At 35.1% G+C, this 26295-nt stretch overlaps 1 protein-coding gene across 11 annotated transcripts in view; it reads right to left on the bottom strand.

Annotated features, from left to right (window-relative positions):
* The window catches only part of Cntn4 (contactin 4), a 955384-nt gene that overhangs the window by 245905 nt on the left and 683184 nt on the right, over positions 1–26295 (bottom strand). For all 11 annotated transcript variants that reach the window (XM_004854222.3, XM_087182038.1, XM_087182036.1 and 8 more), the window contains one exon: positions 23387–23482. In XM_004854222.3, the coding sequence (XP_004854279.2) occupies positions 23387–23482 (96 nt within the window). The remainder of the gene's footprint in view (positions 1–23386; positions 23483–26295) is intronic.

The following is a 26295-nucleotide window of genomic DNA, read 5'->3' as shown; positions in this document are numbered from 1 at the left end:
ACTGTGTCCAGTAAGTTAATAGTATATAAGAACAAAAATGGACCTAAGGAGAGGCGTCAGGACACCTACTATAAAGCAGTGTTTTAAAACTGTGTGCCATATAATAACGGTTCAGTTGAATGTAAAGAGGTACTACATGATAAAAGCATGTAGACAAATGTGTTTGGAAGACAATGTGTTGAAAAAAGTAGGGCAGATTTCTTTACTACAGAACTCTCTAAATCTTAGCGCTATAAATCTTCAAGAGTATTTTATAAATATGTTTAATCAAAGAATGGCTCCCGTATCTCCTTAAGAAGTAAGAGCTGGTTACTGGAGACAAAAAGAATAGTATTTTGATAATCACAATGTCATGGTGACTTAGATGCTATTAATTATATGTTATTGGCCCAGAAGTCTGAGATTAATTTTGAAAAAGCCATGTTATAAAATATGTAAATGAAAAGTGTAGGAAAAGAGGTCTGAAGAGGCATTACAGCATCAAACTAAAAGGATAACCCTTGCTTAAGGCAGGTTTTAGTTATGAAAATAATTCAGCTTTCAGTTATTTTCTTATGTAAGTTTCATGAGTAAAATGAGGATAATAATTGTATTTTTCTCCCAAGATTGTTCCAAATGCAGTATTGTACCTCTGTTGTTGTTTTCAATATGCATGTAATGGGAATGCAATTCTTTTGAAATCTATTTTCAGACAATGTAAAAACTCTCTTATCCTACAGTTTTGAAACCTTCTGTTAGTTGTTAGATTTAAAAAGTTGACAGAGTGGTAAACCATATAGAAATGTCACATTTATATATTAAGCATTTTACAGATATATTTACATCAATTCATTATAAATTATTCATATTTAAACAATTTATTTTTTATTGTTAATAGTCTTATTTATTGTATAGACAATTAAATTTGTCAATGTGATGTAAGACTAATGTGCCCCTTGTCACTTAATCTATTTTTTTATTTTTTTTGGTACTGGGGATTGAACTTGGGACCTTCCTCTTGCGAGGCAGGGGGCAGAACCACTGAGCTAAATCCCTGACCCACTTAATCTATTTTTTTATTTGACTATTGGCTGGGATAGTTATTTTCAGATAAGCTACATTCATCATGCATTACAAACTTTCATTCACAGTTTTATTTTCCTTAAAAAATAACTCATAAAGGAATCACAGTACAGAATCATACTACAGTTTGATTTATAAATATTTTCTTTAAAGATAAGCTCTTATAATTGTCTATTTGTGTTGCTCATAGAACATTCTTTTCTTTTCTTTTTTTTTGGCACTGGGGATTGAACTCGGAACCTTGGGCAGGTGGTGGAACCACTGAGCTAAATGCCCAGCAGCACACTCTTTTCTTTCCTTCTTTCTTTGCTGCTCTCCCTTTTCTTATTGGCTTGGTTTCCTTGGGTCTTTTCTAAAGAATTTAACATAGTTTTGTGGAAATGACAATTCTTTCCTTTTGAATTGCTATTCATTAGTTTATATAATATTTAAAGTCTATAATCATAAGTACAACTGGCATTAATAGGTTTGGGAATTAAAAACAAGTGCTTCTTGGAAGCACACAGCTCAGCAGCTAATACAGAAGGGCTTGGCTTTCCTTGAGAGCAGCCTACCAGTCATGGACCTTCAGTCTGCCACAGGCACCTGTCATTGAGCATTAAGGAAAGAGCAAAGTGCCTCTGTTTATCCAGATAAAGGGGACAGATAAGGGGAAGTGGGTGGAGAGAGTCTCTATCTTTCTTCAAAAGCAGTCACATACTGCTTTTCTGCCTGTTTGACAGACTCTTGCACACTAGACCATGCCATTTTAACTAAAAGTCTGCACAGGCTTCCCATAGCAGCATTGTTAGTCACCTTCTAATCATAGTTAATCATTAGAAAGACTAATGGTGGGTTTTGCAGGTATGATAGCAATTTGTGGACACAGAACTATGGGGAAGGAGATAGCTTTTCAGGTGTCCCTCACTTCCATAATACAGATGATTGCCTGGGCCATATGAAACAATGCATTTCAAACTTTTCCATGGATGTATTCATAGCTGAACAGCAGAATGAACACACATTTCTGAAGGCTCAGAAGGCAAATCTAGAAGCAACCCAGAAGTCTGGGCTATTGTATTGGGTATGATAAATGGTTCCTGGCCACTTGCTCTCTGATGCTATTTCCTTTGCAGTCACCATCAACTGAGTATCTTTGCTCCTCCATGTTTTCCTACCACGATGCTTCTACGTTGGAGCCAGCTGATCACAGACTGAATCCTCTGAAACTGTGAGCCATATTAAACCTCTCTTCCTTTAAGTTGTGTTTGTCAGTGACAGGAAAGCTGAATAATACAGGTATATATTCCATATTCATTCTACTGCTTAATACATCTATGGTGACTTTCATGTAAAGTGTTTTCAAGTACAACCATGAAATTCCTCAATCTTCTAATAAATACAGTTCTCAAAAAGGAATATTCTGTCACACAACACTATATACTATCAAGAAAGTAAATATAATGAAAGAGATGTAGGACTACAATGAAGAGTATCTTACAAGGATCATGGAACAGGAGAAAATGAGCAGAAATCTGAAGTGAAAGAAGGTTGTGAGCCATGGAATATCTGGAAGATGTGATTTTCAAGGCAAGGGAATAACAATTATAATTCTCCATTGCTGGTGAGACAGATTTAGTGTTTTTAACAATCAGTATATGGCTGAAATAGAATGATAGGAAGAATAAGACTATAGCTAGGTGCCAGTTTGTGGAGATTACAGACCAGGTAAGAGTTTTAGACTTTGTTCTGAGTGAGATGTAAACCTTTGAACAGTTTTAAGCAAGGGAGAATCATGAGCTGACTTTAAGAATCATTCCAGTCCCTATAATAACAAAAGAGGCAGGGATAACAGTGGGGATACTGTTGCTCATCACTTAAGGGTTCTTTTGCTTGATTCAGATGGAAACCATGGGATAACTTGCCTCGCTGTCCTTCCTGGTTATTTAGTGGCCCCTCTCCTCCAGGAAGCTCTGGTGGACATAAGTGCAGCTGCACTGTCAGCTGCAAAGCCTCTTCCCTTTTCCCTCCACTTCAGGCTCTGCTGCCAACTCTTTGAAGAAGGGGCGGGGCTTGTCATGGCTAAGATCAGGGAGGGAGGGACCTGGGGCCATTGTTAACGTCCCCAACCTCGCCGAACCTCAGTTAGCTGCAACATGGATGCAGCCCATTTCTCACATTCTTCAAAAGAGTGACATTTTGTAATTAAACTCTGCACATAAGGGCTTTCCATTGTCCTTATATTAAAGAACAAACTTCTTAAAATGGCTTCATACATCCCCAGTAAATATTTCAAATCTTGAAGGAAGGTTTATTATTTCTCTAAAGTATTCCTGAAAAAATGAGGGGACTAGCTTCTGTAGTTTTTGTCTGTTTCAATTGGATAAGAAAAGGTCTTTCTGTTTTTAAATCACATATTTCAATATGGCCCAATTAACCCTTCAAGAACTCACATTCAGCATCTCTGATCAGCTTCTTACTATGATATAAAATATTAAATTCTTTTGCTCCTAGGACTAAATTGTCTATGAAACATTTCATATGAAATGTTTAATATTGTGATCAATGGAGGAAGAATGAAATTCCTACAAATGTCTATGTTACAATGAGTGAGCCATAATCTAATATTTGGAAGGCACAACCACTTTCAATGTAGTTCTCCCCATCCCTCATGAACCACGTATTTCACTATATAGAAAACAGCCTTTCAAAAAAGCTTGAGGAAATAACCAAATCCCTAGGCCATTGGCCAAATGTATATCAGATATTGAAACCAGATTGAGAATTGATAAATTAATTTCTTTATTCCTGGCTACATATGGAATTCTTGCCTAAATCTCTATAACACTACAGATGAAATTATAGTAGGAATACTAAAATGTAAATAATCCTAATTCACTTGCATGTGTAAATGAATTTCACCTGTACATTTTGGAGGGAGTGACGGTAGAATTGAAAAAATAAAGATATCTGAATGATTGCAGGATATTAATACTGTCACAATACGCAGCAATTTCAATGGGTTGTAGTGACTCTGCAATGGAATTTCTGTACTGTGTATTAACATATCAATGCTCTGAAAAACTGAATAAAAAGATAAAATCCATTTATGAGTAACTATTTTGACCCAACTTCTCTGAGTAATGTTGACAAAAACAGTTATGTTGACCTGAATTATACTAGAGTTAGTATTAACTCTCTTAATTGTCTTTGTTGGGTAAGTAAATCAATGATGTGTTTGGCATCTCATGATTTATGATTTTTAAAGACTCTGGACAGTTTTCATCTCATTTTAAAATTTTACATGGTAATACAGAAGAGAAAAGGAGAAAGTTTGAGGGAAAGAAACAGGCTTGCTGGCATACACAGGAAATATCACATTTTTCGCAAGTCTTCTAACTTACAGATGGTGGTCATGAAGCTGGCTGCTAGAAAACTAGGTCTTCTGGTCCAATACTGTTACTCTATATTTCCTACTTAAACTTCAGAAATTTAACATTTTAAATATCTGATTTTCTATGTTTTCCAAAGAAGGAGGAGAAGCTGGAGGGTGTGCAATCAATGTTGATATGGTAACACTGACCAAGGATTGATCCACTGCATCTGGGTGGGAGGATGACAAATTACCTACGCACATTTGGTAAGCAGTGCATACATGAGGCTTCTCTGAGTGTGGTGACTTTTGTCACTGGGACTGTCTCTCATGAGGACTTTGGAAACTCTGTCTATAGGAATGTTAAGAGATCTTGGGTTCTGCTTAAGACACGGGCCCTCTAAGTTTCCACACTTAGCTACGTGAGTTGGAATTTTTTTCTCATGAGATAACACATAAGAAAATAGAAAGTTGAAAAAGAAAATGCCCCTATAATGCTGTTGGGAATATTCCAGGGACCCCAAGGAAGACAAAGACATGCCACTGCTCTGCTGGCATGCTTGGCCCTGTCCTTCCATAAGTCAGATGCCTAATAGGACCACTGTAATCAAGTCAGTTTGATTTTCTAGTTGATTCTTAGAACACTTCCTTGGTGATACTGTAGCTGTTCTTTTTTTGTAAAATTTATGCTCACATATTCTCAAGATTCTTCACAATTCTCTATAATCTCACATCACATCTGCAGGATAGCCCCTGAAAATTTTACGGCTTGGTACTAGATTCTGGGTAGGGTAAGTTATTCCTATAATAACTTTGCAAGTGTCAAGAGAAGCAATCAGTCTGTCAGTATGTATGAGCTTTAGAGATACAAAAATCATTCAACCCATTGCTTTTTTGACACCTTTGTCTCTCCCTTCCTTCCTTCCTTCCTTCCTTTCTCTTCCCCCACCTCTTTCTTTTCTGTGACTAAGATAGCTTAACAATCTAAAATGAATTTCAAAGGTACTTTTGATTTACTTCAGTTTTTTTGAGAAACTATTAATTGGAAAATAGATCTTAGCAATATAGTTAGTTGTCATATCTTAAGATAATTTCTTTGCAGATTCAGAAATAATGTTTTCAAAATAATTGAGATCTTCCTCAAAAATTCATCTCAAATAAAAATTTAGGATGTGTGTGTGTGTGTGTGTGTGTGTGTGTGTATTTTTATAAACTGTTTACAGCTGTCACCTAGTTAGGGGAAGAAGGCCATCAGCATAACATTCATTACTCAGTATTTCAAGGAACTTCATTTGAGAGAACAATCTACCTGCTTTAGTTTTTATGAACCCCCTATGAGTTACAGATGCCAGATGTCTTTTCTCGGGCTGTCACTGATGACAGGCCTAGTGGCACAGAAAAGGAAAAGCAGTTGGTGTTGGGGAGGAAATTCACAGCTTATGGCGGGACAGTCCATTATTAATGGAAAAAGTCATAGAGTAGCTAATGTACGGATGTCAGAGTTTCCAACTTTCATACACTTCCCTTGGGAAGCAGTGCTGCCAGATGTGTTGAAGGCAGAACAACAAGCAGAGCAGATAGGCAGCAGGGGATCATTAGTCGGCTTTAAGATCTGGGGCTCCTGAGTGATTAAGAGGTAACAGCTTACAAGAGCTATGCATAAATTACACATTCCAGGGTCAACACTCAAAATGCTCCTTCAACTTTTTTCTCCACATAGGGTCTGAAAGGCAGATATATTCTACCAGTCTATCAACAGAAACTCTTGCAAATTCAATATTTCTCATTTTATAAAAGCAAACTGATTTTTCCATTAATTTAGCCTCCAGTATTTTTCAGCTTCTATTGGAATAGGAATACTTTGTGAGAGAGTGACCCAAAGAGCATTTTCACTTTCTCTTAACTCAGTGGAAAGATAATTGTGCACAGCAAAGGGAAGAGGTTTTTAAAGCTAGGATTACAGAAGATTAATTTTCATCTTACCTAGTTCTAGCTTTTAACAAGCTCATTCATTCTCATTCTGAAAATTTTAATACAGACACATGACAGCTTATGTACTTCCATCTTAGTGAATCTATTCTGATAAGCAACCGGAGATGTCACATGCAGTGCTGACAGGAGAGTGCCTTCTTGATGGTTTCTTCACTGAAGCTGGTACTCGGGAGAACAATGACAGAACAGTATTCTCTGTCTTCCTCTAGGATGCTCATCCCTGGGACACTGCATGCAATTCTGACTTGACTCCTAATTGGTTATGAGCTATCTGGAACACCAGCATGTGACAGCTTATGTTAATTGCGCTTTTTGCCTGTTAAAGTTTGCAGTTGGGAACATGGAATTCTACTGAAAATAAAAGGAGAATTTGTACCAGTGGAAAGAAAATTTGGTATGGTACCTCTTCTAAACTAAAACATGACGTATTTTCAGATCTACCTCTCTCATGTCCTCTTTAGTTTTCACTTACTGGTTTTTAGCGACAAACACCACATTTCTCAGTTGAGATAAGTATGGAAATGAAAAGAGAAGCTATGTCAACTTGAATTTCAAGTTTTCTAACCTGAAAATGAACTTGGCCTTTTAGCATAATGCACTCCCCGCAAGCAGTTCTCTTAAATAGGCTACAGTGCCCTTTGGGAATGGCAGTGTTTATATGTATATATTTTCACTCCCTGCAGAAAGTTGGGTCATCTGAGCACTACTGAGTGCAGATTTAATGCATATCACTGCACAAATGCCCCACTAACAAAGTGAGGAACTGCCACTGGAGAATCAGAACAGCTCTGGGCAGGAACAAAGCAGATTGCTGCCAATCCAGGCATTTTCAGTGATATTCATCTCCCAAGGCAAGACAGCAAGGACAGTTATTTTAACTCTACTATCAAGAGTGATTTTCAAATTTTAAAAATGTAATAAATGAGGTATATGGTTTGCAGGAGACCAATGTTTCTGGGAATTATGGAAAGTCTTCCAAATAATGCAAACATCTTCTTCCCCTAAAGGCTAGTAAACAAATGCTTTTTTGGAGAAAAAGGTAGTTAAAGTGGAAAATCATGTAAAATGAAACCAGGAGCCAGATTTGGAGATTATTAAATCCAATTGTATTATTTTCTTTTTAAATTTTTAGTACAGAAATTTTCTAAGATAAATAACAAAAGTAGAAATTATGGTATAATGAGCTTTCATGTATCCCTATCCAGCTTGTGTAATTACTGACAGTGTTTCATCTCACTTGTCTCCATGCCCTCTGTTAGGTATGGTGTTGGCTACTGATCATCAGAGGGGTGTTTTTACTTCTCATTGTTTTTATTTTAATTTTGCTTTTATGTTTTTAATGAAATGAGTATTTTCAGCAAATATATTTTTACTTCTTTTGAATACCTGTACTTTTAAAACTCCCCTCTATTTTATATATAAATTGTTGTTTATGAATTGTTGAGGAAAATCATGTATACTTTTGTAACATCTCAGCATTTTTTCTATCAACTATAACCTGGAAATATAGAACATCTATATCTCAAAGGATTTATTGTGCTAATATACACAAAGCATTTAAAATATTGCCTGATATATTTTATTCACTATATGGTACTAACATTCAGAAATGAGATCAATGTTCCTCTTGCCATCTTTGTCAGATTCTCATTTCATAAGCTAAAAGTTTCTCTTGGCTTTTTTTTCTGTGTGTTTATCTTGTCTTTGCTCTGATGTAAATTATTTGGCAAGGGGATTACCTTAAAAGTTTGAAAGACTCTCCTTATAAAATGTATATCCCAGGGCACTTGGCAACTTTCAATTACTTTCATGATAATTGATCTATACAGAGTTTCTGTACTTTCTTGGTTCAATTTTGTTATTTCTATTTCCTCAGTAGATTTTTCTTTTCATTCAGATGTTCAAATGATCATAGAGTTCTACGTAGTTTTCCCTTAAGTTTGTGAGCTTTTTATGTGAAATTGCATGCTTTTAAAATTTCTAATTATTTGTATTTGTACTTCTCCTGTGTTTTGGATTAAATTTGGAGAAAAATACATTATCATTATACCTATATTTTTTCTTTGTGTCTCAAGACACCTCTTGAATGTCTCATGTATATTACTTTCTATGTTTGAATTCAATAATTTTGACTTTGTCTTCTTTCCTTCTATTTTCCTTTCGTTTTTGTTTTGTGTTCCTTTTTAACTTAAGGAAACTTCTTAAGTATTGATGTTGATTTCCTACATTCCTTGCTTAATAATAAATTTAAGACTACTAATTTATTTTAGAGAATATTTTTATCTGTTCTTATTTCTTTCATTTTTAAAATATGTAATTAGTTTTTGACCCAGTAAATGTTAGAAATGTGATTTCAAGTTTACCTGGGTAGATTTTTTTGTTTGTGTTTGCTTACTATGTGGTCATTTAAAACAAGACTTATAGAGGCAATTGAAAAGTAGATACTTGATAGAATACTTCCTTAGACTGCACAACGCAGTGGATTTAAGCCCCAGTGCTACATACACACAAAAAAGTTCATATATGTGTGTGTATATGTGTAAATATGTTTACATTAAAGAGGCTAATCTTATTACATTATTCAAATTCTTCATATCCTCATTTTTATTTATTAGAGCTTTTGTTTTACAGTGTCTAAAATGATATAATTGGAGTGTCTTCACTTTTGTTTGGGAATATTAATAAAAATTACCTTTGCACAGTTGAGTGTTTTTATACTTGAATAATACTTTGGAAACTCATAATTCTATCACTTTTATTTTTAAAATCTATTTTATTAGTAGAGATATCTTATGCTATCATATTTTCTTAAGATCACATAGTTTTTTGTTTTGTTTTTTTTTGGTACTAGGGCTCAAACTCAGGACCTTGGGCCTGTGAGGCAGGAGATGGAACCACTGAGCAAAATCCCTGGCCCGATTTTTTAACTCTAGCTGAGGTTTTTATATTTCATATAGAAGTTAAATCTCTATAATTTCACATAAATTGTATACTGTTATGTCTAATTTTTCTCTAGTTTTTCATTTTGATTCTTAGATTATATTTATTTGTAATCTCTGGTTAAGTAGATTATGACTTCTTAGATTTTACTGTCTCCAGCAGCTTGGAAGATACCCATCTCATTTATATTTTCTATCTTTATTTTTTCTAATTATTAAAGTAGGGAATATAGGAATATTTCCTCTTTCTCTGAAAGAGGAAAATGTATGATATATTTTAAGTATTGAAGTGAAATGGAATAGTTCATGATATTAAATAATAGGATAATATGTATACACTGACTGTGTACCCTTATTAATTACATTGATTACATATAACTTACAACTTTCTTAATTTCCATATTTATGAAGGTTTCTGATCATTATACTTTCATTTTGTATTCTTTAAAATAACTGTACTAGTTAGTCATGCTTATCACTAATTCAATTTTCTACAATGTTCATTTGACTTTTTACTGAGTCTGCATTGCAGAATTTAATTCTCTCATTTCTAATTTTTGCAGGCTCCCTTTAAACCTGAATCTTTATTGGAGTCAGCTTCTTACATTAGCATCTTTGTTTCTTGTACTTGACTGCAAACAAAAAAGAAATACATCCTTTAATTCTCTTGTATTTTCTTACAGCACCATTTTCACAGGCATTTTTGTTTTGCAGTGTCAGACATTTCCCCCTTCTCCTTGCCTCTTTTTCCACTATTTTCCTAAGCACCATAACGGAGCAGATTTTTTATTTAATTCTGTTCATGAACATGGATTGTGAATCTATGAAGGTCTGTGTTCACCAGCCAAAAATGCAAGTGTGCCTTTATTTCTTGAAACTGACTTCATGGGTTCCCAGAATCTCCATCTTAGATCTTAAGTTTGAGGCAATCTGATGGCTATTTTCTCTTTGCAACTTATTACTATCTGGCTACTATTGATTGGTAAGATTCTGAAGAACCACAGTAGAATTTCAGCAACCATTGGTTCAGTAAGCACTTTCAGAGTAAACCTATAACAGCTTTCTGCTTGTCCCCACCTAGTAGGCTACTGTCAGCTACTTTAAACAACCTCACTAAGTCAGACTGATGAACTGTTGACTGAAATACTCCTTCTGTTCTTCTACTCTTTTACCTTTCAGAGAGAAACTAGAAATATTTCCTCAATAAAGTATTCATTCACTCCTCAGTCCACATCATGTCCTCCTAGTTCACATGGTCTTTGAACTCTGTCCTCTTTAGCTTTACCTCACAATCAAAAGCATACACCTCAGTGTGATTATATTATTGTCCTCTTACTGACAGTAGATTTGTAGGACAATGTGCAGAAGGGACTACGTATTTTGTTTTGCTTACTCTTATTTCCACCACGTCTACTTCATGGTCCGATATCTGCCCAAGACTCATAATTTTACTTTTTAAAAAGCAAACTATTCTTTTCTTGAAATTATAATTTACACATCCCATTAGAATTCATTGAACTGAAGTAAACCAAAATTTTACACTTAGAAGGAGTGCTGGCTTGAATACAATGAAGAAATTTTCAAGGTTGCAAGACAAAGTCTTTCTTACATTTAGTACTGATTTCAGAGATGACTCATACCAGCCTTGTTTTGGAGCAAGTAGAAATCATGAAAACAAGAAATATGATACTTACATGAGATACCTTTTCTCTTTAATACCCTGTTTATCTTTTCAAAAGGCAAAACCTGGTTTACATAAGATGATAAGAACTAGTTTTCAATTACAACTGAAACATGTGGCATTTACCAGATACTCCCTAGTATGTATGTTGGTTTAAAAGAATAAGAAGTGGGAGGGCTAAGGGAAAGGATAGAAGGGAATGGGATTAATATGAGAAAATGGAAAAATAGGAACAAAATTTTTGTAAATAGGGAGGGCTGGAGGGTTTGAAGGGAGGGCTGGGCAAGGGTGAAAAATAAGAACCAAGAGAGACTATGTAAAGGTGCAAATTTCCAATGATGAATGTCATTATATTGTATACCTAAAATGTACCAATTATTAGAATGAATAATCGATAATGTAAAATAGGAAGAAAAGGTCCAAAGGGGTACAGGTAGTGGGAGGCACAGGGGAAAGGAAAGAAGGGAAAGGAAAAAATGATGAGAAATGGAAAAAATGGAAATAAAGTCTTTGTAAATAGGGAAGGGTGGAGGGCGTGAAGGGAGGGCTAGGAATGGGGAAAAAATAAGAACCAAGATGCATTATATAAAGGTACAATTCCCAATGAGAAATATAATTGTGTTGTATACCTACAATGTACCAATAAAAGAATTTAATACAAAAAAAAAAGAATAAGAAAGTGTGTAAATTACAAATCACTTCACAAAGTAAAGATTCTTGGATATTTCTGAAATGCAATTATCAATCTTTCCAGCTGTGCCTGCCGTATGGATTTATGAATTCCTGTGGAGTGTTGTTATAACACAACTCCTTTACAAGGGTTAATTCTGACAGTGAAGATTTTGATAATGCGTTAACCTTCAACTCACTGATGTGGGAAAAATAAGGACTGTTACAGCCAGTGAAGGTAAGAGCTTTCTTAGCTAAGTATAGAATATCTGTTCATTCTTTTGTTAGCAGCCAGTACCTACCTAAGATATTATGAATATTCCCCCATTAGGCCTCTAAGTTAAACACTTGGCACTCTTAATTCATAATACTGGCAGAGTTGGTCTCTGTAAAACTATTACATATCATTTGGAATCTTTTATTTTTTCTGCATATTTATAAATATCAAAACCATAAATTAATATGGTGAACTCATATCAACTTAACTGATCATTCATGCTTTTTGTCCTTGATGAATCTATAGCCACTTAATGTTTTTTTCTTTTAAATCAGTATCATGATACTACACAGAATCAGCAATATATATATGTGTATAGATATATATTTGTTCATATATATATATTCTTTTATATACAAACATGTGTGTGTATTTGTACATATATATATATATATATATATATATATATATATATATATTTGTTCCGAAGATTCACACCATCAAGATACTCCTGACCATAGTAAAATCTCATTTCTGAGCCTTTAATTTCTGAGCACCTAACCAGAGGCTATTTTTAAATTTCCAGGAGTGAGCCTGCATTTCCTCATTGCATGTAGTGGCCCATTATCCTGAGTAATTCAATGTAACATCATGATACACTGACCTGACAAAATACCTATTTGTTGCTGAAAATGTATTTAAAGAACTCCTCTTTTTTCCAACTGAAAAGATGAGAGTCATAGGGTATATTTACAGCCAGCATTAAACAAGAATGGTTCCCATGTATCCTGCAGTGATTGTCCACTGGATTATTTATGAAATGCTCAGTCAGGTTCATGTTGTTGAAAGATCAGTGTTGATCGTTTGTTCTGTTCTGGCTAGTACATCCCCTGTAGCACTCTACTGGATGCGTAATGTGTTTTTCACATCTCCAAACTTGTCATGTCCCAACTAGCACCTGTATTCAATATAAAATCATTCTTCACTGGTTTTTAGGGAAGCACAACTCCAAAAGAGAAAGCTTTGCACAGTTGAGCTTTGTGGGATGAACACAGTTTGTTGATTGTTCGTTCAGCTTTACAGATCGGATCACAATTTCCAAATGCTATTCCTTTTCATAGTAATGTGTTTGGCCCTTATTCTAACTAATCAATGGGCCTTCACTTCTAAGGCTCAAACCTGGAGATAATATCTTTGATTTTGGAGGGTAGAAATGTTGAAAAAAAATAGAGATGTTCTTAACTTGAACTTAAATCTATATATCCACCAAAGTGCTTATATAGTGTCTATTACTAAAGTGAGTACAGAGTAATTTTCAGGAAAGAAGCAGGGTAATCAGAGCCATTATTAATTAAATAGAATCCCTGGTTTCTGTCCAATAAAGTACATGGAAACATTTGTACAAAAGCAAAGAGAAAAAAGAAGGGATAGAAAAATAATTTCTTGAAATTTATTTCTTCAGTTTCTAAAAATTAAATGATTCTATAAGTCTACTGAACAGGAAAGATATTGAATTCACTGATATTTATTAAGTAGATAAGTCTATTTCTAAGTGCTATGGCTTGGGACTTGTTATAACTGCAAACACAAATACTTCTGTTTTCTAGAACTAAAGAATTAAGGTAGAAAGTATGCAACAACTATTCTTGGAGAACTCTTAGAAAACAGACCATCAATTCTCTTTACAGGTTAATTTAAGAAATTGGGGATTCAGTTATATAAGGGCTACAATTATACTATGACCAGAGAATGTTACTTAAACCTTTTTTTCTACTCCCCAGTGTATAGTTGTTGAAATCCAGGAATTCTAAAGTGTATGTGTGAAACATCCAAGTTATTTTTTTTAAGTTGACAGCAAAAATCAAAGGCATAGAATGTGTCAGTAGCATCACAGAATACACTTAATCAATTTTAGAGATAACTGACATCAGAAGTGTTCATCTCAGTTTTTCCTGTCTTATCTAATAGAGGAGAAATTATCCTTCTAGACATGCAAGGGCCCAATTTCTCCTTTTTGCTTCCATTGCTGATTCTTTCTTTGAGCAAAATGACCTCATGGTTGAAAGAGATGGAGTCTACACTCTGAGTGCTGAACAGAAATATTCTTAAAAAACACAAGACCCTCAGCCATGGCATTTGGGTCAGATAATTCATAACATGTAGGCCTTGGTCAACATGGCTCTTTTTTTTTCCGTACAATGGGTGAAAGAGAAAGCCTGATGAATGCAGAAAAGCATTACCTTGCAAACTGTCTCACAATATTCTATATTTATTTAATCTCTAATGTATCACAGCCTACTTTGATTGGCAAAGTAGGAAGAAGAAGAAAAGAACTGGTGAATTGTATTTCACATACAAGAATTCAGGTTCATAACTTTAAAAGGAACTTGATAGAGTCATGGAGTATCAAACAAGATTCCCTTAAGAATATTTAATGCCAAACCTTCAAGAAAATACCTATGCCTAGGATGTTGATTAACCTTTCACTAACTAAATCTAGGCCTTTCCTTACTACACTGATGACAGATGTCTATATAAGGGAATACATAAATCTCCTTTACTAAGAAATGGAATTGAGGATGCATCTCCCATAGCAATTATATTATAAATGGGGGTTTTACCCAAGTTTGACTGTACCGTCTTGAAGAATGGTACAGTAGCAGTATTGCAATGCCACCCCAAACTGCATTTTAAACATCTTTTTCTAGAGTTCCAAGTCCACAATGATTAGAACCCATTTTTCACCCCAGTGAAGACAGGGAAGCTTCTTAATCACTGATCTCCAATGAAATCTGCCTTAATTTACTGGACATCTCTTATCTGCAGGAGATAAGCCTCCTCTTGGGGAAATCACTCCTCAGGTGAGATCAGAATGAGACAACTAAAGTGGAATTCGGGGTCTTCCTCCATTCCCATATGCACATTCAACCATCATAACCAGTAAAAGGATCCTTACTCAACACTTTGAGTGGCATTCTTTAGATTTTTGTGACAACTAAGTGAATGTTAACATAAGAACCATCCAAAAAATCTCATGCTATGCTTATTTTACATTACTACATAACATAAGCTGAAGGCAAGATTCTTTAGTCTATTTTTTAAAAATCCCTCAGCATTATTTCAGCAATTTTTAAAAGATTTTGGCTCCTCCTATATCCATTTAATTTCTTGTTTCTCTTTGGAAATGAAATGGAACCCAGCCACACATTTACATACTAAATAGAAAATGCAAACATAAAAATTTATACAGGGCTTAGTTTATGAAAAGAGTATTAGTACAGTTTACTTCAACTCTCATTTTGAGTCTTTAAGAGCAATTTTCTAATGGTAGAAGAATGGCTAAATCAGCATTTTAATAATGCCACAACACTAGAGCTTATATAACCAGTTTGTGTTCATAATAGATTTAGATTCCATATGAATCTCTTAGTAGATATATCTGAAAAATACATGCCTATTTATGAGTTGTTATATGAAAGTAAAACAAGAATCATATATCGCCAATGGCAAGCAGTTTTCTGAATTAACTTTGATTTCAAGCTTAAGTAAATAAAAATAATCAAACAAAGCCTAATTAATAAAATCATGTTTGGAAGTTTTAATTGTGTAAATTGCTGCCACATTATAGTGTCTCTTTAAATGCATAACACATGTAAAAGGTTTATAAGACAAAAATGAATTCTGTTCAGCTGCTTTAATACTGTGATAATTTGAGCATTATGGTGGGAGCCAAGATATAGGAAAGAGGGGGCCTGAAAAGTCAGTGAAAGGAACTAGAAGAAATAAGGTAGAAGTAGAGACTGCTTCCTGAGTAAGGTGCCCAGGTGCTCAAATCACAGGGTTTCAAATCTAGAATCATGACAGGCTGAGGTCAGTATCCAAAGAGTTCTTCTGATATGGTGGCTGAGGCCCAGAAAAAAGGCATCTTAGATATCAGCACTACTTAGAATCCAAAGGACAGCATCTTACAGTCAAGTTTTGGAGTGGAGTTCAAATGACACTAGTTTAGCTTTTGGTAAGACATGAGGAGAAAAGCTAGATTGAGAATCTAGACTACAATTAAATAGTTGATATTTGGAGCAAATAAATTACATACAACTGAGAATTTAAAGTTATATACAACTGGTAAGCAATGGGTATCAGTTTGAGTAAGGTGAAAGTGTGGACCTGGGCACAACTGGTAGCTGGATGACAATGTAGATGTCTTGAGAATGATCATGGGCATGGCAGATGCTATATTTTAGCGCAATAAGACTTGTCAACAACATAATTTGGACTAAGTACAAAACTAGTTGAGTTTGATTTTGAAGGTTACATGTTGATGGTGAAATTGAGTCAGAGGTTAGAAACAATTCAGATGCGGAAATAGGGATCAGAGGAGTTATACAATTGGCTCAAGACCACACAGTAGGTTGATAGGAAAGGTAGGACCACAATATGGGTATTTGGAAGGTGATTTTATTATAGAGGCATTATAATTTACTGGCTCTGAGGAAACAGGACCTGGTTGAAAGAGGCAGATTACTGTGGACATAGCCCAGAAAGTTTTATCTCCTTTCCAGGATCCTCCCTTGATTCTTTGGCTCAGGGTTTCCTTGAGGTAAGCAATTATTCTTCCACCATGCCCTTGTGCCATGTCATCCTGCTTTGGAGTAAGGACTGAAATGTGAGCCAAAATAAGCCTATCCTCCTCTTTAAGTTGCAGGTGTCAGGTATTTTGTCCCAGCAATGAGAATAGTGATTAAGCCACCTACTTTCATATTTTTACCTCTACGCAATAGTAAAAGCAAAATGGTCCATCTGAAATAATCCTGATGCAGGAAAACATGATTGGGATTTTCAGGGTTCTCACTATAATCTGTGTGGATAAATCTAGATCAAATAAAATTTAAGGAATCCCAGAGAGATTTCCAAATTGGGAAGTTTTACTGGGACAAGACCTACTTGATTTTGTAATTTTGGGATACAAGTTTACCAACCTAGTAATATTAGGATTACCTGTGGGTGTTTTTACAACTATTACTGATGCCACTGCCAAGAAATTCAGATTTAATTAACCTGGTGTGGGGCCCAAAGAACCACTGGCATAGGGAGTATACTATGTATTTTCATTCTTTTCTACTATTCCCACAAAAGGGACATGTTCTAGGCAATACTAACACTTGAGACTCCCATTGGTTAGTGTATGCTCCACTTAATCTCTTGCCTCAGTTCTCTTTTCTATGAAATATACATTCTTATTTCTCATAGGATTATTATGAGCATCAAGAACTAATATAAACTAAATCATCATAAATACCATAAAGAACTCTTCAGTTATAAAGTCTTGGTATCTGATACCTTGTGAGTGGGATGCAATTATATTAATGGTAACATGTATAAAATTATCTAAGAAAGAAAATCTAAGTAGTTTGTTTAAAACCCATAATAATGAAAATAATCTTAGAATTAAGTAATTTTATTTATTTTTATACTACAGAAAGCTACACTTTTTACTAATAGTAATGTAGGAAGACCTACATTAAACTGTTACTTCGGAATATGGATACCTGAGGAAAGCTTTTCGTAGTTGTTGATTTCCTTATGCACAACCACAAAAACGTAGGTAGTCAAAGGTATTGCCTGAGGAGGTTATAATTTATTTTTAAATATTTTAAATATAAATCTGGCATAAGAAATGCTCAGTGTTTCTTCTTGCATGACGTAGAAATCAGAGTACTCCTTCTCATTAGGTCTGGGCCCAGACTGGTTTTGTAGAAGGTGGACAAAGTGAGTAGATCTTAAATGTGGTACTGCCCCAAGTCAACTAGAGATTTACAAAACAACAGATTTGGAGATACCACCCCAGACTTATAGAATCAGAATATTCTTGGAAAAAGGGTAGATACCTATGGTCTTAGCAGGTTGCCTCAGAAATTTTAAAGCTACCTGCTTACTGCTGGCCAGCAGTGGGGTATGTGGGAACCACAGAAACAGCTCAGAGTTTTTGAAATTTCAACATGCATATGATCTTGGGATGTCTAATTAAAAGCAAGTTCTGATTCAATAGGTCCTGGATGGAGTCTGAGACTCTCCCTTTTTAACAAATTCCCATTTGAGATTCATTTTTGCTGGTCCATGGATGACTTTTGAGTAGTGAGGATCTTAATGACATATAAAAGGAAGGTATGAATAAAAACCTTCTTGATGAACAGTGTGTAAGGATTTTACTGATTAAAAATATCTGGCAATGTAAGCACACTGGAAGAAAGAATCTCAAAGTATTTCAGTTCTATTCTTATTTAAATGAGAATTTGGCTGAGGGTCATGAATTCCTGGTACCATATGACCCTGGAGTTTGTGGAAAGCAAAGTAAATTCAATAATCTCTGTTTCTAAAATAAAGGAAGACCAAGGACAAGGAGAGACCATCAGAGTGATTTCTACTTTTTCAATGCTTTTTTCAACATTTAATGGTAAAAACTATGCAATTATATCACATTGGAATTCATATACATAAAACAAGAGATGACAAAGATGCTACACACAGTGACTCGCAGAGTGCTGGAGAGAGCTGCTTTTCAAAACATTAATTGCTGCTCATTTATGTGATACCCTAAGATGGTCTGACACTGCACAGTTTTTGAAGTAGAACATGCAACATCCCTTACAATGGATCTCATGCCATTACTGAGTATCCCACTGATATAATAAAGGGCTGACTCATTTGCTTCCCTCTGCATGATCTGCTACAATTGAAACTGATGCCATATGCTGGGTCTAAAGTGCTCAGTATGACCAGTAGCTTGCGGTGATTCTGCCAGCTTTTAGGTGATACAGAGCTTAGAAAAGCAATAAGAGAATGTTTGCATGGGATGCTTTTGAGTAATTGGGGGGATTTCATCAGATGATCATTGACTCTACTGCCCAAAACTGATGGATGTCTGAGATACACTCTTACAACCTTAAAGATCCTTTTTGTTGTTTTCTTGACAATTTTCTTGCTATGCCTGACTTGCTTATGGTGTTTCTGTGCACATGGTTTCTAATAGAGCCCATAATGAGAATATTTATTTCCTTGTCTTTCACCATCAAGACTGTCAGGAATGTCAGCACAGCTCAAGGAACCAGATTTCAGAGCTACTGACTACTGCCAGCAGAGACAAGTACATTTCAGTTCTATGGAAATTTTTGATAAATTTCTCTGTGGGAAGAGGAAAGTAGCAGCACAGCCTGACTTCATGTGTTTTGCCTTTCCTAAAGCTATTATTATACTTTAGGAGTGGTACTTTTTAAATATACCTACAGGATTAATTTTTAGAGTTGCTGCCATGTTACTAAAGCTTAATGTTTTGAAGTCAGCCTGAAGGAGAAATTTGCAAAATCTTCAATTTTTATTTTCATCAGATTGCATATTTGGAAGAGAAGTGTTAGTCTGACTGAATTTCACCTGAATCAAAATATATGTTCATGGTTAAATGATTTCCTTATAGTACAAGGCTTCAATAATGCAAATATACTTGATAAAAAAGATCATTAGCCTTTATTGAGCTATAATTATTTAATGATAGAACTAAAAGGCATCTGAGAGATTTCTTTTGCTCTTATCACTCTCTACATCACTGTAAGTACAGTGAAGACATGTGCCCAATTTCAAGTGATGATTTAAAAAGGACCAGGACCAAAAGTCTTATCTTGACTCCAAATTTAGTGCTTTTCCCAAGCACAAAGCCCAGACATCACTGTTGAATTCTGCACTAGTCTTCTAAAGTCAGAAATTTTAACAATCCCACATCCTTGATCCATACTTGAGGGGTTTCATGGGCATGCAGTGTGTTCACTGTACAAGACATTTATTTTGCTATTATTTTCTGCTTGGAATATTAGGTGGGGGATTCAACGAAATTGGAAAAGTTACAGCTTTTGAATATAAGACAAAAAAAGAAAAAGGGTATTTTTTAGATGTCAAGTTTGTTCTTTCAATCATATATAAAGCCAAACAGAAAATTAAGGCAACTGCCCTTGTTCCCTACCTTAAGGAGAAAGCACTGTATCTTCTCCATTCATATAAGGCATTCTCGCTAGAAGTATGGAGTACATGTCTTTAATCTGTTGAGAAGTTTCTGTTCTACTTCTACTCTCCTGATAGCTTTTACCATAAACAGCTGTAGAATTTAGTCCAATACTTTCTCTCCAACTAGTGACAGGACCATATGGCTTTTTCCTTTCCTCTCTTAAAATGATGACTTTTGGGGGTGGATCTTCCAATGCCGAACCAACACTGCCATCCCTATAACAAAACCACTTTCTACATCCTGCCAGATCTGACTTCTAATAGTTTGTTTTGTTAAACAAATTTCTATCTATGTTCATACTTTTTTCTTTTATTATCTTTATCCAGTTTTAGGGTTAGCACAATGTTGAGTCCCTAAAATGAAGGGAGAAGTGTTCCTTCTTTTTTCTGCTTTAATTGTTTGATATAATTTATCAGTTAAAATGTTTATGAGCCTGCTGTTGTCATATAGGTAGGTTTTCAAGCTAGGAATATACTTTCTTTAATAGGTGCTATTCAAATTTTATATTTCCTCCAGAGTTAGTTTCATTAATTTGTCTTCCAAGGTACTTCTTAGAAGTTGTCAAATTTATTTCAAAAATGATTTTTGTAATATGCTTTCTGTATCCTTTTAAATTCTGTAAAATCTGTGGTAATGTCTCCTAGATCTTAATATTGTAATTTAAAAAATGTATAACTGATATTGTGTAACAGGAAGAAAAGGTCTAAAGGAGCAGGGGAAGTGGGAGGGGTAGGGGAAGGGAAAAAAGGGAAAGGAAAAAATATGAGAAGAGGAAAAAAATGGAAAGAAAGTCTTTGCAAATAGGGAAGGGTTTAGGGGGTGAAGGGAGGGCAAGGGAAGGGGAAAAAAATAAGAACCAAGAGACTCATGTAATGGTACAAGATCCCAATGATGAATGTAACTGTATTTTATACCTAAAATGTACCAATAAAGTTAATGGGGAAAAAAAAGAAAATTAAGGCAATAATGATACAACACATCAAAGTAAACATTAACCTTAATTACTGAGTGGAGTTTATTAGCTTTGCCATTATAAACTTTTGTGGAATCCTAATAAATATCACAATTTATTATACCTCCATATTACTGAATTCTTTATATATAGTTATATTTTTCCTCCAGTCAAAATTGGTTCTTTTTGAAGACTTTACAAGTTGCCTATACAACATCTCCCCATGTCCTCCTTTATTAACAAATTATGGTATTTTTCAAAGCACAAACCATCTGCATAAAATATTTGATTTCCCAGTTTCCTTTGCAACTGGAAGTAATCAAGAAAAAAAAAATGAAAATGTGGGTAAAGTCCTGAGAAAAGTAAACTTCCCATAACAAAGGTAAATTGAAATGGGGAAAAACATTTATTGTGTTTTGTCCATGTCTCTTTCCATTGCTTTGAGTTTGGAATACAGACTTCACGACTTAGCCATACCACACACTAAGGGCATCAGAAAAGGACAGAGGAAGGGCTTGAGTCCTATTATACACACTCAAGAAGCTGTGCTAGGGGCTGGGGTAGAACACTTGCCTAGTATGTTCCAGTCCTTATGTTCTACCCTCAGTACTGAAAAAAAAGAAAAAAACCCAAACCCCCAAAACTGTGCTAACTTTGATAGCATATATTTGATGATCTTGCATATGAGAAAAACAAACTCAAATCGATTTAAGTCAGCTTTTGCTGGGTTTTCAGTTATTTCCAGTCAAATGTATCCCTAACTCATCCAGCCATTATGAATTTCCACAAACTGATTTTGGATGCTGCAATGAAGGAACTTTGATTCCTGGTGTGATAATGTGTTACTGTGATTAATAAGAAATATATATTTGGGGGCTGGGGGTGCAACTTAGTGATAAAGAATGTCCCTTGCATGAATAAGTCCCTGAGTTCAATCCTCAGCGCCACAAGAAACAAAACAAAACAAAACCCCAAAGAAATATATATTTGATTTTCTTTCTATGTTCCAGGCACAGAGCTCCTAAAGCCTTTGTAATTTCCTGAGTGATGAGGTGATAGGAATGTCTTTTGTTACTCTCAATAACCATACTTGAGTTTATGCAAATGAGATGACTTTCTGGAGGCCCCAGATTAGGTTTAGGATGGGGGCTGGTTGCCAGAAGAACCAATTATGTAATTAGAGAGTTAGAATTTTCAGCTTTCCTCCTGTACCCACCCTATGCCTCTGGAGAAGGGAAAAGGCCTGGAAATAAGAGCTCAGTCACCAAAATGGTCAATGATACAATCAATTATGCTACATAAAGTAAATACCGTAAAAACTGTATTTCAGGATTTGGAGATCTTCTGGGTAATGAACATATCCAAGTGCTAAGAGGGTGCACACCCCAACCCCACAGGGACAGAAACTGTTGTGCTTAGAACCCTTCTGGACCTCACCCTTCGTATTAGTCAGCTTTCTGGTCACATAAACATGACCTAACACTTCTAAGTTTAAGGAGAAAAGCTTTAATTTGGCTCATGATTTCAGAACATGGCTGGATTGCTCCAGGGTAGCAACAACATAGTGGAAGAGTGTAGTGGAGCAAAGCTGCTTAGTTCATGGTGGCAGGAAAGCCAGAGCAGGGGAACAGTGGCTGGGTTCAAACATTTGATCCTCTTGCCTTAGCCTCCCAGAGTACTGTGATTATAGGCATGGACCACCTCTCAAAGCCCCTCAGTGTTTCCTAATCCAGCTAAATTGACAATCATGATTCAGTCACACTCTTTATACCTCTTTATTTGATGGTTCATATTTACCAATTGTAATATTCTTTAAATAAATGAATAGCAAGTGTATTGTTTCTCCTTAGTTCTTTGAGCCAGTCTAGCAAATTACTGAACCCAAGGTTGGTCAGAAGCACGGGAGGCCAAGGTCTTGCAACTAGCACCTGAGGTGAGAGAGTCTTGTGGAACAGAACATTTACTCCATTCTGAGTAGTTCATGTCAGAATGGAGATATCACTGGACAGCTAGTTGGTGTCCACAGGGTTTGAAGATTGGTTGTTAGTGTGGAAAATATTTAGTATTAGAAGTGTGGTGAGTACAAACTGTTCATATAGTCCTTCCCAGATGAAAAATGAGATAAAATGAAGCAAGCAAGGTCATTTTTTTCTTTAATCCAATCAAGTTTAAACAAGCACTGGCAGTTTTAGCTACATTGTTTCACCAAGCAACAGTGCTTTGATTTTCACTGACTGGGATGGTCTTTCCCTCTGTGCTGGCCAGACAGCAGTGGGGTGGAACATTTACACAGTCTAATATTTTCCTATCCTAATTATGGAAGGAATTCACTGCAGCTCTTCCTCTACACGGAGGGACTCTGGGCATCTCTATAAATGACTCTGTCTCCTCAGCCAGTGCCAAGTGGGAGAACGTTCAGCAAGAAAAATAGCAGCTAGTACAGTGTGCACATCAATGCATTTACCTTACCTCCAGAGTGGGGTGGTGGGCCACAGAGGAGTACCATTCCCTGACCTCGACGGACAGACACCGTGCTTCTCGTCCTGGTTTTAAAGTTTTCAAGGTCTGTTGGGAGAAATAAAGGAAAAGTGTTTAAACTTTAAAGTCAAGGTATCATGGGAGACTATCACTATATCTAAAAAGATTATGCTGAAAACAGCCACCATAGCACTAGTACCAGGGTAATTCATTCTAGCTTCCTTTCACTGATATTGCTCCTTCTTCTTTGAGTTTATAGCTAGACTGTCCAGCAAAATAGTAATCTGACACATGGGTCTATTTAGATTCAAAATAACTAACATTAAATAGAATTTATAATTCAGTTTATGAGTCAGAGTTCCATTTCAAGTGCCCCAAAACCACACGTACTTAGTGGCTACCATATTGGATAGCACATCATTCTAGAAAATTCTATTGGACAGTGCAGGTATAGGTGAAGAACCTGAGGTTTAAAGATGCTATGATCTCCCCAAGAACATTATGTAATTAAATATTATTATGACAATGCTAACATGTTTTCTGATATTCAGCTTTGTTCACTTCAGAAAGTATTTAATTATATGCAATTATAATATTTATCTAATATAATTATATTATAATTATATTACATATAATATCTCATATAATCATCTATCCAAACATTCACGTATAGCCAGAATATTAACACATTCTCTCTCTTTATATATATACATACATGTATATAATGCCTAAATAGACAGATACACAGAGATTATTTTAAAATTCTGTATGGTTTTCAGTATTGAGAAGGTGCAACTTTTGATTCTTTCTGGAAAGAATTTCATTTTCTCATGGAGGCCAAGTCTAGTGAGAGATTAAACATTCATAGAACTGAAGATCACAGTTTGAGGCGATAAATAAAAATGAGTTAATATACAAAATGTCTCTTATTTTGACAGATGTACTATCGTTTGTTATTGTTCAAATAATGTTTTCTCCTACTTCCTTAAATGTAAATCCTTTTAATGAGTGTGTTTTAAGTGCCTTTTTCTTTTTCTTTTTTTTAAGTGATTTTTTCTGACTGTGTCTAAAGCATTTGATTTTATGACCTCACTTCAGATTTGAGAACTATTGTGACTCAAATATGACATGCAGGGTTGTAAGCCCCATGGTTGTGTCCCCTAGAATATAGTAACAATTACTGACTACTGCCTACTTGCTGGTCACTTTTGTAAAACTTATGCTTATATCATCTTCTAGCCCTACTTTACAGGATAGAAAAGAGAGTCAATGAAATCTGCTAAGATGTCAACATTAATGAGTGATACAGCCAGAAGATGAACCTGGACAGCCTCTGTGAAATTACATATGGGAATGTGTTTCACATCCATGTTGGCTTCACAGAGAGTTCAGGATACTTAAAAATAAAACACAGCTTATTCTGCTATTAGAACAATTTTTAAACTCTATACATTATTGTTTTTATCACTTACATGTTTACAAAAATTCTATTAAGTATCATCCGGTTTCCAGCTCAGGGTGCTCTGCCCTGTAGTGACTCAAGAGCTTAGTGAGCAGGACTGACACTGACAAGTGATACCTAATTATAGCAAGTCATAGACCACCAGAGCTAGAATAAGTAGGGCATGTGAAGGACGCACACATACTCAGCAGAAAACCAAACAGTGGTATAATGTGAATTACATGTATGATATAGTACCTTTCTTTTATTCAATAGGCGCAGGTGGATATATGACATAATATTTTTCTTTACTTTAATGAAATGATTTCTAAAAGGAATTAAACTTTAGTACAGAATTAATAGTTTCATCCATTATCCCTAAAAAAATACTGAATCAGTCTGAATTGTGACTTCTGCATAGATTCTTAAAAGTAAGTCATCTATATTTTTTGTATAAATATCACATCCAATTTTCAAAACTGATAGATAACAGAGATCTAGTCTTGTCTAGGCAAAACCAATCATAGCTCCTGATTAATGGAATTATGTTACAAAGTGGGAAATAAAATAGAAAATATATACAATAACTTAACTATCTTTCCTGAGCTTAAAGTACTGGATCCTATTTTGTTTTGGTTTTTTTCCATTTAGTTTGTGAATTTTGTCCAGTTCTACAAGATATGGGCATTGAAAGTATATCACATGCATCTAATTTTTGAGAAAATATTTAGAAATATTTCTTAGTAGTTCATTAAAAGAGATTCAAGATCCTATATATATAGTGAATGGCAAGGCTATATTTGGGTAGATCTGAGTTTGAAAACCATCTTTGCCACTTACTAGTGATGACCTTGGGCAAGTCTTAATTTTATTATAAATAAATCAAGAATAAATATGCTCATGGGCAAAGACAAAATGAGATGGTTATTTTTTGGGGGGCGGTACCGAGGATCAAACTCGGAACCTTGTGCTTGCAAGTCAGGCGCCGGCACCACTGAGCTAAATCCCCAACCCGAAATGAGATGATATTTTAAAAATACAAGGTTTTTCATGATATAAGGTTGGTGGCTCGATATATGCTTATTCTGTCCATTAAGAAAGGCTGAGATGTAAAGTAAATCATTTCCCAACATTCCATTGGTAAAGGATTCTAAATAGCAAATACACACTAGAGTGAACTGTGGATGCTAAAGAACTGATATTTATGTTCATACTTAGGGAAAGATGACATGTATAAAATTGTTCTTTTCAGCTATAACTTTCAAATTCTAATCACTGGCAACATGGTAATGTTCCAAGTTAAAGAACTATGTATATGAATGTGCTTTTTTTTTTGATGCTTGTACATTCATGCCCAAACTTTTACCAGAGATATTAGAATTAATATTACTCATAAAATAATAATTAAATTTTTTTCAAATCTTTGGAACAAAGTAATGAACATAGCAGCAGCTTTGTG

Source organism: Heterocephalus glaber, unplaced genomic scaffold, assembly GCF_053883595.1.
Source record: "Heterocephalus glaber isolate CG9 unplaced genomic scaffold, H.glaber_assembly_v1.0 deba00001472, whole genome shotgun sequence".
Taxonomy (NCBI): Eukaryota; Metazoa; Chordata; class Mammalia; order Rodentia; family Bathyergidae; genus Heterocephalus; species Heterocephalus glaber.
This window is presented reverse-complemented; position numbering and strand designations above follow the sequence as displayed.